General features: G+C 47.8%; 1 protein-coding gene across 1 annotated transcript; it reads left to right on the plus strand.

Moving 5' to 3' along the window:
* The first annotated feature begins 12717 nt into the window (after positions 1-12717).
* LOC105722846 (small nuclear ribonucleoprotein Sm D2-like) lies at positions 12718-13074 on the plus strand. Its single transcript, XM_064382945.1, has one exon. The coding sequence runs from the start codon at positions 12718-12720 to the stop codon at positions 13072-13074; it is 357 nt and encodes a 118-aa protein (XP_064239015.1).
* Positions 13075-13705: the final 631 nt, after the last annotated feature.

Consider the following 13705-nt stretch of genomic DNA (forward strand, 5'->3'; position numbering starts at 1 on the left):
CGGCCTTTCCCCTCCCCGTTCCCATTTCATCATTCGCTGCCCGCCGAGGAGGAATGGTCCCAGCGCCAGCCAATGGCCGCGCCCCGCCTGTGGCTCCCGCCCAATCACCGATAGGTACCCGCGGATTTAAACCAATCACACTCTATCACTTGCAGAAGTCGAGGAAGAAACCAGGCTCCTGCTAGCAACTACCAATCCAGACTTCTACTTGGCGGACTGTGGCCAATTGCCGCTCACCAGGCCCAAGGGACCGGAGTCGGAGACCTCGCGCCTGCGCTCGAGGCGAGGGCCAATAGGGAGACGCTGATAACTTCGATTTGGGGCTCCATGGACTTCCCACCTGCCCTCGAGGGCTGCGACCAGTGGGGCTTGGCATTGCTTTTGAGGAACGATAAATTATGGAAAGGGCCCATAACTTCTCGCCACCTTGTGCAGGAACTACTTTGAGTTACAGTGAAACAGCTTTCCTCCACTTTCCTTCCTCTTTCGAAATGTCACGGTCCAGTAGACTTCGGGGAGTCCCAACCGAAACATTCCGCTCCCCTAGTGTCCCTTTGACGGGGAACGCCAGCCAGAAAGCAAGTCAGATTGTGACTAGAGTTGGGGCGCCTTGCATCCTGGGATGTGTAGTCGCGCTCCCCTACCCTGTTCTCATCGCAGAAGTAATGCGTCTTCTTCCGTCGCTGGCTGCGCCCTAGAAGGAGCAGTGCATGCTGGGGGATGTAGTCAACCAGGTAGCCACCTAGTCCTCACTTGCTTGGCTTTCGTCAAGAGCATCTTCTCTTTTAGTTCTGCCTATTGAAGGAAACACGAGTGTTCTTCCTGGCTTAAGTCCTAGGAGCCGTCTAAGAAAGGATACCCATGTCCTTTGCTCTCAAGAGAAAAAGCATAGAGACATATTTTGCTATGGTTTGTTTGTTAACTATGATAGTTGGTAAGATTTTATACTCACCTGTACCCAAAAGAGAAAGGACTGGGAGGAAGTGTTGACTGGTTATTAGCTCTATTACCTTTTGAAATTAAAACCTATCCCCTGCTCACCCCTGTCCTCAGGCTAGGCTTAGTAGGTGATCTCCTGGCCATCTGTCTCATATTACCTCCTGTGTCAAAAAAAAAAAAAAACTGAAAAAAAAAATTACGGTAAGAAACATGAAATTTACCATCTGAATCTTTTTTTTTTTTTTGAGACTGAGTCTCGCTCTGTCGCCCAGGCTGCAGTGCAGTGGCACGATCTCATCTCACTGCAACCTCTACCTCCCTGGTTCAAGCAATTCTTCTGCCTCAGCCAACGGAGTAGCTGGGACTACAGGCAAGCGCCACTATGCCTGGCTAATTTTTCAATTTTTAGTAGAGACGGGGTTTCATCATAATGGCCAGGTCTCGAACTCCTGACCTTGAGATCCACTCACCTCGGCCTCCCAAAATGCTGAGATTACAGGTGTGAGCCACCATGTCCAGTCCAATCATTTTTAAGTGTAGAGTGCAGTAGTGTTAACATGTACATATTGTTGTACAACAAATCTCTAGAGTTTTTTCGCCTTGCAAAACTGAAACTATATCTGTTATTTAACACCTTCCATTTCCCCCTCCCCCTAGTTCTTGACAATCACCATTCTTCTTTTTGTTTCTGAGTTTGGTTACTTTTGATACCTCATATAAGTGGAATCATGCAATATTTGTCCTTTTGTGAATGGCCTATGTAACTGAGCATTATATCCTAAAAATACTTCTTTTCTTTTCTTTTTGAAATGGAGTTTTGCTTTTGTTGCCCAGGCTGGAGTGCAATGGCGCCATCTTGGCTCACTACAACCTCTGCCTCCCGAGTTCAAATGATTCTCCTGCCTCAGCTTCCCAAGTAGCTGGGATTACAGGTGACTGCCACCACGCCCAGCTTATTTTTGTATTTTTAGTAGAGATGAGGTTTCACTATGTTAGCCAGGCTAGTCTCGAACTCCTAACCTCAAGTTATCTACCTGCCTTGGCCTCCCAAAATACTGGGATTACAGGGGGCCACCACACCCAGCCACTATTTGAACTTTTTACAAAGAGAATGTATTTATGTTTTATTTGTATAATTTTAAATAATTTTTTAAATGAATTAAAAATTTTTTTTGTAGAGATGGGATCTCAGTCTGGTCTCCAACTCCTGGCCCCGAGTGATTCCCACACCTAGGCCTCCCAAAATGCTGAGATTACAATTGTGAACCACCACACTCCACCCTAAGATTTTTTTTTTTAAGGGACAGAAGGTGATACCGTAGAGGTCAGCTATCTAAGGTCAACTCTGTAATTCTTTTTTTTTTTTTTTTTTGAGACGGAGTTTCGCTCTTGATACCCAGGCTGGAGCGCAATGGCGCGATCTCGGCTCACCGCAATCTCCGCCTCCTGGGTTCAGGCAATTCTCCTGCCTCAGCCTCCCGAGTAGCTGGGATTACAGGCACGCGCCACCGTGCCCAGCTAATTTTTTGTATTAGTAGAGACGGGGTTTCACCATGTTGACCAGGACGGTCTCGATCTCTTGACCTTGTGATCCACCCGCCTTGGCCTCCCAAAGTGCTGGGATTACAGGCTTGAGCCACCGCGCCCGGCCAACTCTGTAATTCTAAAACTAGTTCTGGTCTCAAGCATAGATCTCCAAAAATAAAGATAAGATAAAATAAAGCTGAATTGCCGGGCACGGTGGCTCACGCCTGTAATCCCAGCACTTTGGGAGGCCGAGGCGGGTGGATCACAAGGTCAAGAGATCGAGACCATCCTGGTCAACATGGTGAAACCCCGTCCCTACTAAAAATACAAAAAATTAGCTGGGCATGGTGGCGCTTGCCTGTAATCCCAGCTACTCAGGAGGCTGAGGCAGGAGGGTTGCCTGAACCCAGGAGGCAGAGGTTGCGGTGAGCCAAGATCACGCCATTGCACTCCAGCCTGGGTAACAAGAGCGGAAACTCCGTCTCAAAAAAATAAATAAATAAATAAATAAAGCTGAATTGCCTTTCCCTACTTCAGCCTGTTTTTTTTTTTTTTTTTTTTTTTCTTTAGGATGTGGAATCAAACTTCAGCCTGTCTTTGCCAGGAAAGTGGTTTGCTGCTTTAAACTGAGACTGCTTCAGGAGACCTTTGTGCCCACTGCCAACTCCTGTCCTGGGGCTACAACACCACTTCTAGGATTTGACTTGTCTTGGAGCCTGAGCTAAGTACCTGGAAGATTTGCACAAAGGCCTAGAGATCAAAGTCCTTCAACCATCTGTCAGAATCCTGGGTGGCTTCTATCCCTACTAAAAAGCTGAAAGACTCACAGGATATTCACAAACTAGAAGGGATACTGTAGATCACTTGATACACCTTTGAATATTTATCAAAAGACATAATTGGAAATCAAGCCCAGGCAAACTACTTTACTAGACACCTTCACAAAGGATTCACTGAATCACCTTATAACTCAGCAACACACTGTATTTAGAAACGGGATATTTTAGCCAGCTGTTAATTACTTTCCTGGCCTCTTTCCTTAGCCTTCTCCTTCACTTCTCCCTAGTTAAGTGCATCCCAGGCTCTGGAAGAGTTTTACAAAACTCTTTCACTGTTTCCCAAAATAGCCCAGAGACGGAAATGTAAGTGCTGGGAAACAAAAGCCTTAATTAGGTTAGAGAGGGGAGCAAAAAATACATGGAAGACAAAGAATTTTGAGGCTTCGAGATATGTGCAAACTATATATTATAATATATATATTATAATATGTTTCAAACTATATATTATAATGTGTTTCAAGGTGCTTGGAAGAAAGGTGAGAGGCTAGGCGAGGTGGCTGACACCTGTAATCCTAGCACTTTAGGAGGCTGAGGTGGGTGGATCATGAGGTCAAGAGATCTAGACTGGGCTGGGCGCGGTGGCTCACGCCTGTAATCCCAGCACTTTGGGAGGCCGAGGCGGGTGGAACACGAGATCAAGAGATCGAGACCATCCTGGTCGACAAGGTGAAACCCCGTCTCTACTAAAAATACAAAAATTAGCTGGGCATGGTGACGCGTGCCTGTAGTCCCAGCTGCTCGGGAGGCTGAGGTAGGAGAATTGCTTGAACTCAGGAGGCGGAGGTTGCAGCAAGCCGAGATCGCGCCATTGCACTCCAGCCTGGGTAACAAGAACGAAACTCCATCTCAAAAAAAAGAGATCGAGACCATCCTGGCCAACATGCTGAAACCCCATCTCTATTTAAAAAAAAAAAATAGAAAGGTGAGATACATTCAAACTATATTATGATATGTTTCAAGGTGACTTTGGGCATGTTGGCTCACACCTGTAATCCCAGCACTTTGGGAGGCCAAGGTAGGAGGACTGCTTGAGCCCAAGAGTTACAGATCATCCTGGGAAATGCAGCAAGAATACCGATTCTACAAAAGAGAAAAAGAAAAATTTAGTGTGCATAGCGGTGCACACTTTTAGTCTCAGGTACTCAGGAGACTGAGATGGGAGGATCCCTTGAGGCCAGAAGGTCAAGGATACAGGGAGCCGTGATTGCACCAGTACACTCCAGTCTGGGCAACAGACTTGAGACTTTGTCTCCAAAAATAAATAAATAAATAAGAATGCAAGAAATACAAGGCCTTATTATTTCACATTTCTGTTTTTCTGTGTCATTTTTCAGGTTAGTCAGCAACTTTGATTTACAGTAGTTTTGACGACCTTAGGATTCTCTGTCTTATTCAGAGCTGCCCACTGACAGCCTAACTCTAAATCTTGCCCATTACCACTGCCTTGCTTCAAACCACTTTCCTGACAAAGACAGGCTGAAGTAGGGAAAGGCAATTCAGCTTTATTTTATCTTGCTCTAATCCCTCTGATTCCTGGGGCACTCAAACTTTAGTAGGACATTGGTAGCTCTACCCTGGGCAGATGTCCAGCAAGGCATACTGCAAAAAGTCCACTGAGAAATTCAGATACCTGCAGCCATAAAAAATAAATGAGATCATGTCCTTTGCAGGAACATGGATGAAGCTGGAAGCCATCATCCTCAGCAAACTAACACAGGAACAGAAAACCAAACACCACATGTTCCCACTCTTAAGTGGGAATTGAACAATGAGAACACATGACCACAGGGAGGGGAACATCACACACTGGGGCCAGTCAGGGGTGAAGGGCAAGTAGAAGGAGAGCATTAGGAAAAATAGCTAATACATTTGGGGCTTAAAACCGAGATGATGGGTTGATAGGTGCAGCAAACTACCATGGCACATGTATACCTTTGGAACAAACCTACACATTCTGCACTCGTATCCCAGAACTTAAAGTAAAATAATAAATATAGGCTAGGCAAGGTGGCTCAGGCCTGTAATCCCAGCACTTTGGGAGGCCAAGATGATGAAACCCTGCCTCTACTAAAAATACAAAAATTAGCCAGGTTAGCTGGGAGGCTGAGGCAGGAGAATCACTTGAACCCGGGGGGTGGAGGTTGCAGTGAGCTGAGATTACACCATTGCACCCCAGCCTGGGTGACAGAGTGAGACTCCACCCCAAAAATAAAATTAAATAAAAATACAAAAAATAAGCTGGGCGCGGTGGCTCACGCCTGTAATCCCAGCACTTTGGGAGGCCAAGGCAGGTGGATCACGAGGTCAAGAGATCAAGACCATCCTGGTCAACATGGTGAAACCCCGTCTCTACTAAAAATACAAAAAATTAGCTGGGCATGGTGGCGCGTGCCTGTAATCCCACCTACTCAGGAAGCTGAGGCAGGAGAATTGCCTGAACCCAGGAGGCGGAGGTTGCGGTGAGCCGAGATCGCGCCATTGCACTCCAGGCTGGGTAACAAGAGCAAAACTCCATCTCAAAAAAAAAAAAAGAATGAATGAAATTCAGAAACCTAAATCCTAAACAGTCTATGCCACTAAATTTCTCTGTGATCTTGGGTAAGTCATTTCCTCTCTCTGGCCCCTGTTTTTCCTCTTTTTTTTTTTTTTTTTTTTAAAGACGAGGTTTCATCATGTTGGTCAGGCTGGTCTTGAACTCCCGACCTCAGGTGATCCGCCCATCTTGGCCGCCAAAGTGCTTGGATTACAGGCGTGAGCCACCACACCTGGGCTTCCTCTTTTTTTTTTTTTTTTTAAAAAAAGATGGGGTTTCACCATGATGGCCAGGCTGGTCTTGAACTCTTGACCTCAGGTGATCCACCCACCTCGGTCTCCCAAAGTGCTAGAATTACAGGCGTGAGCCACCACGCCCGGCCTGTTTTTCCTCTTTATGAATATATTGGGCAAGTATTAGTGTGGACTCCTAGGAAGCCAGGGACTCACTATGGGATCCTGAAATTCATATATGTGCATGTGTTTTTGTTTTTCTAAATCAATCAATGTTTTTTTTTTGGAGACGGAGTTTCGCTCTTGTTACCCAGGCTGGAGTGCAATGGCAGGATCTAGGCTCACCGCAACCTCCGCCTCCTGGGTTCAGGCAATTCTCCTGCCTCAGCCTCCTGAGTAGCTGGGATTACAGGCATGCGCCACCATGCCCAGCTAATTTTTTCTATTTTTAGTAGAGACATGGTTTCACCATGTTGACCAGGATGGTCTCGATCTCTTGACCTCGTGATCCACCCGCCTCGGCCTCCCAAAGTGCTGGGATTACAGGCGTGAGCCACCGCGCCCGGCCCCAATCAATCTTTTTAAAAAGTACAATTTTACTACTTGGATGGGAGACCGCCTGGAAATACCGGGTGCTGTAGGCTAAAAAAAAAAAAAAAAAAGTACAATTTTACATACTTTGTTTCATCCACACCTCAAGACCCAGTGAAGTAAGAAACAAGTTACTATTTACCTTTTTTACAGATCATAAAACTGGGGCTTAGAGAGGTTGAGTCACTAGCCCAAGGTCACATACCTAGTCAGTGGCAGAGCAAAGGTAGGAACCCAAATTATCTGACTTCAGGGTCCACATTCCTAGCCACTACACTCTGAGCTAAGCTTGTCCAACCCACAGCCCACAGGCCGAATGTGGCCCAGAAGAACTTTGAATGTGGCCAAAAATAAATTTGTGAACTGTCCTAAAACATGATGAGATTGGCCAGGTCTGGTGACTCACTCCTGTAATCCCAGCACTTTGGGAGGCCAAGGCAGATGGATCATCTAAGGTCAGGAGTTCAAGACCAGCCTGACCAACATGGAGAAACCCCATCTCTACTAAAAATAAAAAATTAGCAAGGGGTGATAGTGCATGCCCGTAATCCCAGCTACTTAGTGTAAGGTCTTTTAGGCTGACTGACGGTGAGGAGGACACCACGTTAACCCCTGTGACCTGCAGGGACACTCCAGATCAGTTCTTGAAAATCTAAAGTAACTGAAAGACCGTGAAAAGAGAAAGAAATTATCAACCCCTGCGACGTCTACTTAACTTTGAGACATTCTCTATTGTTCCTTATTCCCGCCCTAAGTGATAAGGCAATTGGACTTTGTAACTGACCTTGGTCAACCTTGTGACTCCACACCCTCTGACCCCCTCCCAGCTTGCAAAAAACCACCCTAAACTGTAACTTTCCACTGCCCACCCCAAACCTATAAAACCAACTCCTATCCCACCTCTCTTTGCTGATGCCATATTCAACCTCAGCCCACCTGCACCCAGGTGAATAAACAGCCATGTTGCTCACACAAAGCCTGTTTGGGGGTCTCTTCATTCAGAGCACACATTTTAACACTTGGGAGACTGAGACAGGAGACTCCCTTAAGCCTACAAGATCAAGGTTGCAGTGAGCTGAGATTGTGCCACTGCACTCCAGTTTAGGGGACAGAGCATGACAACGTCTCAGAAAAAAAAAAAACATGAAATTTTTTTGTGATTTTTTTTTTTTTTTAGTTCATCAGCTATCACTAGTGTTGGTGTATTTTATGTATGGCCCAAAACAGTTTTTCTTCTTCCAGTGTGGCCCAGGGAAGCCAAAAGATTTGGACACCCCTGCTCTAGGCCATAGTTTGGAAACCCCCCTGACAAGTACCCTCCAACATCCCAAATGTAATGTTTAGTGGACTTTTCATGATCAGATGTTTTCCACACCTCAAGGAGAAGTGCATAGTCTGACAGGGTGTTACAAGTTAGTGAGATAAGCTCAGAAAATATTGTTCTGTGTGTGGTGTTTTCCAGGAAAGTTTACATTTGAATTCTTAGATTCTTTCCTCAGTGGGCACTTTTGTCCTAAGACTATGTAGAAAACTTCTGGTGTTTGTTTGTTTTGAAAAGGAGTTTCCCTCTTGTTGCCCGGGCTGGAATGCAATGGCGCGATCTCAGGTCACTGCAACCTCTGCCTCTCAGGTTCAAGCAATTCTCCTGCCTCAGCCTCCCAAGTAACTGGGATTACAGGCACCTGCCACCATGCCTGGCTAATTTTTGTATGTACTAATTTTAGTATAGATGATGTTTCACCATGTTGGCCAGGCTAGTCTTGAACTCCTGACCTCAGGTGATTCACCGGTCTGGGCCTCCCAAAGTGCTGGTGCTGGGATTACAGGCATGAGCCACTGCACCTGGCCCTTTTTTTTTTTTAACGTTATTTCTCCTGCCTCTCTTAATAAGAGAACAAAGAGAAAGCAACTGGGAAAAAAAAAAAAAAAAAAAGTCACATAGTATCTCCTCTGGCTCATGGTTAGTTCAGGGTAATCTGAAATTGGATGCTTGCAAACAAGTTAGAGCAAGTCTGAGAAACCGTCCCGGGCTCTACACAGATAAGCATTCCATAGGACTACTGAGATCTTTATAGGCTTCAGAGGTGGAAAGGGTCCGTGACTCTGCTCCAATTTCCTGCGCCCTCCCTGAGTACAGACCTGATATTTAAAGTGATTCCCCAGGCCAGGTGCAGTAGCTCATGGCTGTAATCCCGGCACTTTGGGAGGCTGAGTGGGAGTAGATCACCTGAGGTCAGGAGTTCAAGACCAGCCTGGCCAACATAGTGAAACCTTGTTTCTACTAAAAATACAAAAAAAGTAGCCAGGCGTGGTGGCAGGTGCCTGTAATCCCACCTACTTGGGAGGCTGAGGCAGGAGAATTGCAGTAACCCAGGAGGCAGAGGTTGGAGTGAGCTGAGATTGCGCCACTGCACTCCAGCCTGGGTGACAGAGCAAGACTGAAAAAAAAGAAAAAGAAAAATCAAGTGATTGCTCAAATCCTAGACCACTAGCCTATTACCTTCAGGCCATCCTCTACACCTCTGGGCCCCTGCCTTGGCAGATAGTTCTCATTTAGTCAGACATCTCCCTGGGCACTATCTTAGCCCCCAGTTTACACTTCACAGCTTTTTTTTTTTTTGAGACAGAGTCTTGTTCTTGTTGCCCAGGCTGGAGTGCAATGACATGATCTTGGCTCACCGCAACTTCCACCTCCCAGGTTCAAGTGATTCTCCTGTCTCAGCCTCTGCAGTAGATAGGATTATAGGCGTGTGCCACCATGCCCGGCTAATTTTGTATTTTTAGCAGAGATGGGGTTTCTGCATGTTGGTCAGGCTGGTCTCCAACTCCCAACCTCAGGTGAGAGGCTTGCTGGGATTACAGGTGTAATCCTCCCACCTGCTGGGATTACAGGTGTGAGCCACGTCACCCAGCCTGAGATTCCTCCTTGAAGCAATCCTCAGACCAACTGATCTTCATTGCAGTGGTTTTCCCACACAGCTGTTGGCTCTGGGGGGGCAAGAGATGGGGGCTTTGGAGCTGGAGCATCAGGTACTTATGAGCCACAAACCCCCAGCTCTGCAGCCACCACCTCTACCATCAGGAGAGAACCCTAATTTGTTCAACAAATGCTCATTGATTAAACATTGCTGTGTCCTGGAACATAGCTGTGAACCTGTGAATAGTATAGGCATGTCAGGTGCTTGTGCTGTTTGGTGTTGCTTGCAGACTACCAGGGAAGACAGGTGGCGATCAAAGACTTACAAGTATGGTAAATGTTAATAAAAGGGGAAGCACGGGGGGCTTTGGAATGTCTGCAACTCAGTCTAGGGATTCAAGGACTTCCCTAAGGAAGTGAAAGTAGGAGTTATGTAGGAAGAGTGGAGGGGAGGGAGTTACATTCCAGCAAAGAGCTAGGCCTTCCAGAGATGATACTAGCATTTTGGGGCATCTGTGAGGAGCTGAAAGACCAGGAAGGCTGGAACCCAGAGAGGTAGCCAGAAGCCCATCTAGGGCTGCTGCCGTCAGCCCTTTATCCTAATAAACTCTGGGAAGCCTTTGAGGGGTTGGGTGGAGCAGCTGACAGGTTCATATTTACGTTTTTTTTTAAGGTCACACTGGCTGAGATGTGGAGGAAGGGCTGGGAGACTAACCAGGAAACTACTGTAAGAGTCCCGTGGAGATAGTGTGGCGGGAATGGGGAGAACTGGGACCACAAGACATGTGGGAAGTGAAATTGTTGGACTCTGGTAACTGATGGAGTGTGAAAGGTAGGAGAAAAGAAATGAAGGGGCTGGGCATGGTGGCTCATGCCTATAATCCCAGCATTTTGGGAGGCTGAGGCAGGCAGATCACCTGAGGTCAGGAGCTCAAGACCAGCATGGCCAACACGATGAAACCCCATCTCTACAAAATTACAAAAATTAACCAGGCATGGTGGCACAGGCCTATAGTCCCAGCTACTAGGGAAGCTGAGGTGGGAGGCTTGATTGAACCCAGGAGGCAGGGGTTGCAGTGACCCAAGATTCCACCACTGCACTCCAGCCTGGGTGACAGAGCGAGACTCTGTCTCAAAAAAAAAAAAAAAAAAGATTGTCTGCTCCTGGGTGCCTTTCTCCCGGTGAAACCAGGAGAACTGGGGAAGTTTGGAAGAAGAGATGGTGACTTTAGTGCAGGTGTTGGAGGTAGTTGTGATTCACCCAAATGGAGATGTCCAGTGACCCCCCCAAGCAGCTAACACTCTGGAGGACTCTGGAAACAGGGGATGCAGTTATTGACAGGCCAGGCTGGTAGAGCTGCTCCCCTTCGGGATTTTGCAGATAGCAGAAGCCAGGGCCTGAAAAGAGTCACCGCTGGAGCTCAAGGTTAAGAGTGGAAGAGCCTCCGGCAAAGAGGCGTGGAAGAGCAGCCCAGCCCAAGAGGCCTGAGGGCTACTGGAGGCTAAGAGAACTGAGAGGCTCAGTGTTTTTGAGCAGTCAAGCAAGGAGGGGATTGACAAGGTCCTCGGGCTGTGTGACAACTCAGCTTGGCCACGGTGACCTTAGAGAAAGTCCTTTCTGTGGATTGAGGGGGACCAAAGCCAGATGGAAGTGGCCTGTGAGTCTGGGAAAGGGAAGCAGAGCTGTAGCTGGAGGAGAGGGTTTTTTATTTTTTTAAGATGAAGAGATTAGCACACATTTAAATGCTAATGAAGCTCTTTGGGAAAGAAGTTATCTCTTGCCTGTGATCCGGGTGGAGCCCAGCTTTCGATAGTTGAAGGGACAAGGTTTCCTTTTGGATACCAATGAGAAGGAAGAAATACTTGGACTTTGATCATCTTCCCAGCCCTCCTCCTCTAGATTCTCCCCTGTGGCAGAATGCTTCCTGGATGACACACTTTTGGAGCAGCACTGGGACTCTTCCTTCTCCCGGCTGCTGACTTCTGGAAGAATGAAGGGCTGCAGTGCTCCACCTCCATCCCCAGCCCCCACCGAGGCCTCCCCAGTCTCCACTCTTCCCCTCCCCTGGGGCACAGGATTTCCACAAACCTCTCCCCAGCCAGGTTAGCTTTGCATCTGTACACAGGGGCACGGAGATTGTGCTGTAGCAGCTTCTGGTAGAGAGAACATGTCCACATAGTACTCCCTCTGCTACTCACGGCTGACTTGGAGGCTGCATGGAGAAGCAGCTGAGGATGGCCGTGTCTACTCTGGGTGTCAGGGAAACTGGAAACTGGGATTCCTGGGATCCCTTGTCGACTCTGCCTCCCAACCAGCACACAGTTGTTAGTAGACAAGGGCCTACCCACTCCTCCCAGGATCGCAGCTGTTTCCCACCCCCTCTTCCTGGAACCTAGGGCTCCCCTGACCTTCACCTCCAAGTTCTCTCCAACTGCAACATTGGTCTCTCCCTTGTTAACCTAAAACTATCTGAGACAGGTCTCAATCAATTTAGAAAGTTTATTTTGCCAAGGTTAAGGACGCACCCATGACACAACCTTAGGAGATCCTGGCAACATGTGCTCAAGGTGGCTGGGGCACAGCTTGGTTTTATACATTTTAGGGAGCCATAAGGCATCGATCAATATGTGTAAGATGTACTTTGGTGGCCGGGTGCAGTGGCTCATGCCTGTAATCCCCACACTTTCGGAGGCCAAGGCGGGCAGATCACGAGGTCAGGAGTTCAAGACCAGCCTGACCAACATGGTGAAACCCCGTCTCTATTAAAAAAAAAAAAAAAAAGGCTGGGCGCGGTGGCTCAAGCCTGTAATCCCAGCACTTTGGGAGGCCGAGGCGGGTGGATCACGGGGTCAAGAGATCGAGACCATCCTGGTCAACATGGTGAAAACCGATCTCTACTAAAAATACAAAAAATTAGCTGGGCGTAGTGGCGCGTGCCTGTAGTCCCAGCTACTCAGGAGGCTGAGGCGGGAGAATTGCCTGAATCCAGGAGGCGGAGGTTGCGGTGAGCCGAGATCGTGCCATTGCACTCCAGCCTGGATAACAAGAACGAAACTCCGTCTCAAAAAAAAAAAAAAAAAAAAGAGGCAGCGGCAATGCAGAGGAAATGGGAGGGAACCGAGAGCTTAGTGACCAACATGAGCCTCTGCAACAAGCCCAAGAGTGAGATGACCCCAGAGGAACTGCAGAAGCTAAAGGAGGAGGAATTTAACACTGGTCCACTCTCTGTGCTCACTCAGTCCGTCAAGAACAACACCCAAATGCTCATCAACTGCCGCAACAATAATAAACTCCTGGGCCGTGTGAAGGCCTTCGATAGGCACTGCAACATGGTGCTGGAGAACGTGAAGGAGATGTGGTCTGAGGTACCCAAGAGCGGCAAGGGCAAGAAGAAGTCCGAGCCAGTCAACAAAGACCGCTACATCTCCAAGATGTTCCTGCGCGGGGACTCAGTCATCGTGGTCCTGCGGAACCTGCTCATCACCGGCAAGTAGGAGCCACCTATCCCTACAAGTCAACAGAACGCACTCCCCTGTCCTACAGAGACCACTGTTGCTGGTATTGAGAATAATAAAGCTCTGTGTTTTTTTCTAGTGGAAAAAAAAAAAAAAGATGTACTTTGGTTCCATCTGGAAAGGTGGGACAGCTCAAAGTGGGGGCTTCCAGGTCAGGGTCATCCATAGATAAGAGACAAAAGGGACAGGCGTAGTGTCTCATGCCTATAATCCCAGCACTTTGGGAGGCCGAGGTGAGCAGATCACCTAAGGTCGGGAGTCCGAGACCAGCCTGACCAACATGGAGAAACCCCATCTCTACGGGGTGTGGTGGCGCCTGTAATCCCAGCTACTCAGGAGGCTGAGGCAGGAGAATCACTTGAACCCAGGAGGCGGAGGTTGCAGTGAGCCAAGATGGCTCCACCGCACTCCAGCCTAGGCGACAGAGCAAATCTGTCTCAAAAAAGAACCGCCCCCACCAGAAAAAAAACAACTAAGCCCCTCTTTGCTCAGGGACCAAAAATCACCTAAGGAAAGGGGGTCAGATGCCATAGTTCATGCCTGTAACCTCAACACTTTGGGAGGCTGGGGTGGGAGGATCACTTGAACCCAGGAGTTCAAGACCAGCCTG

The sequence above is a fragment of the Aotus nancymaae genome, unplaced genomic scaffold (genome assembly GCF_030222135.1).
Source record: "Aotus nancymaae isolate 86718 unplaced genomic scaffold, 86718_ANA_hifiasm-v0.15.2.pri h1tg000030l, whole genome shotgun sequence".
Lineage (NCBI taxonomy): Eukaryota > Metazoa > Chordata > Mammalia > Primates > Aotidae > Aotus > Aotus nancymaae.

Coding starts and splice junctions, on each gene's coding strand:
- LOC105722846 (XM_064382945.1), top strand. CDS start 12,718: ATGAGCCTCTGCAACAAGCCCAAGAGTGAGATGACCCCAGAGGAACTG.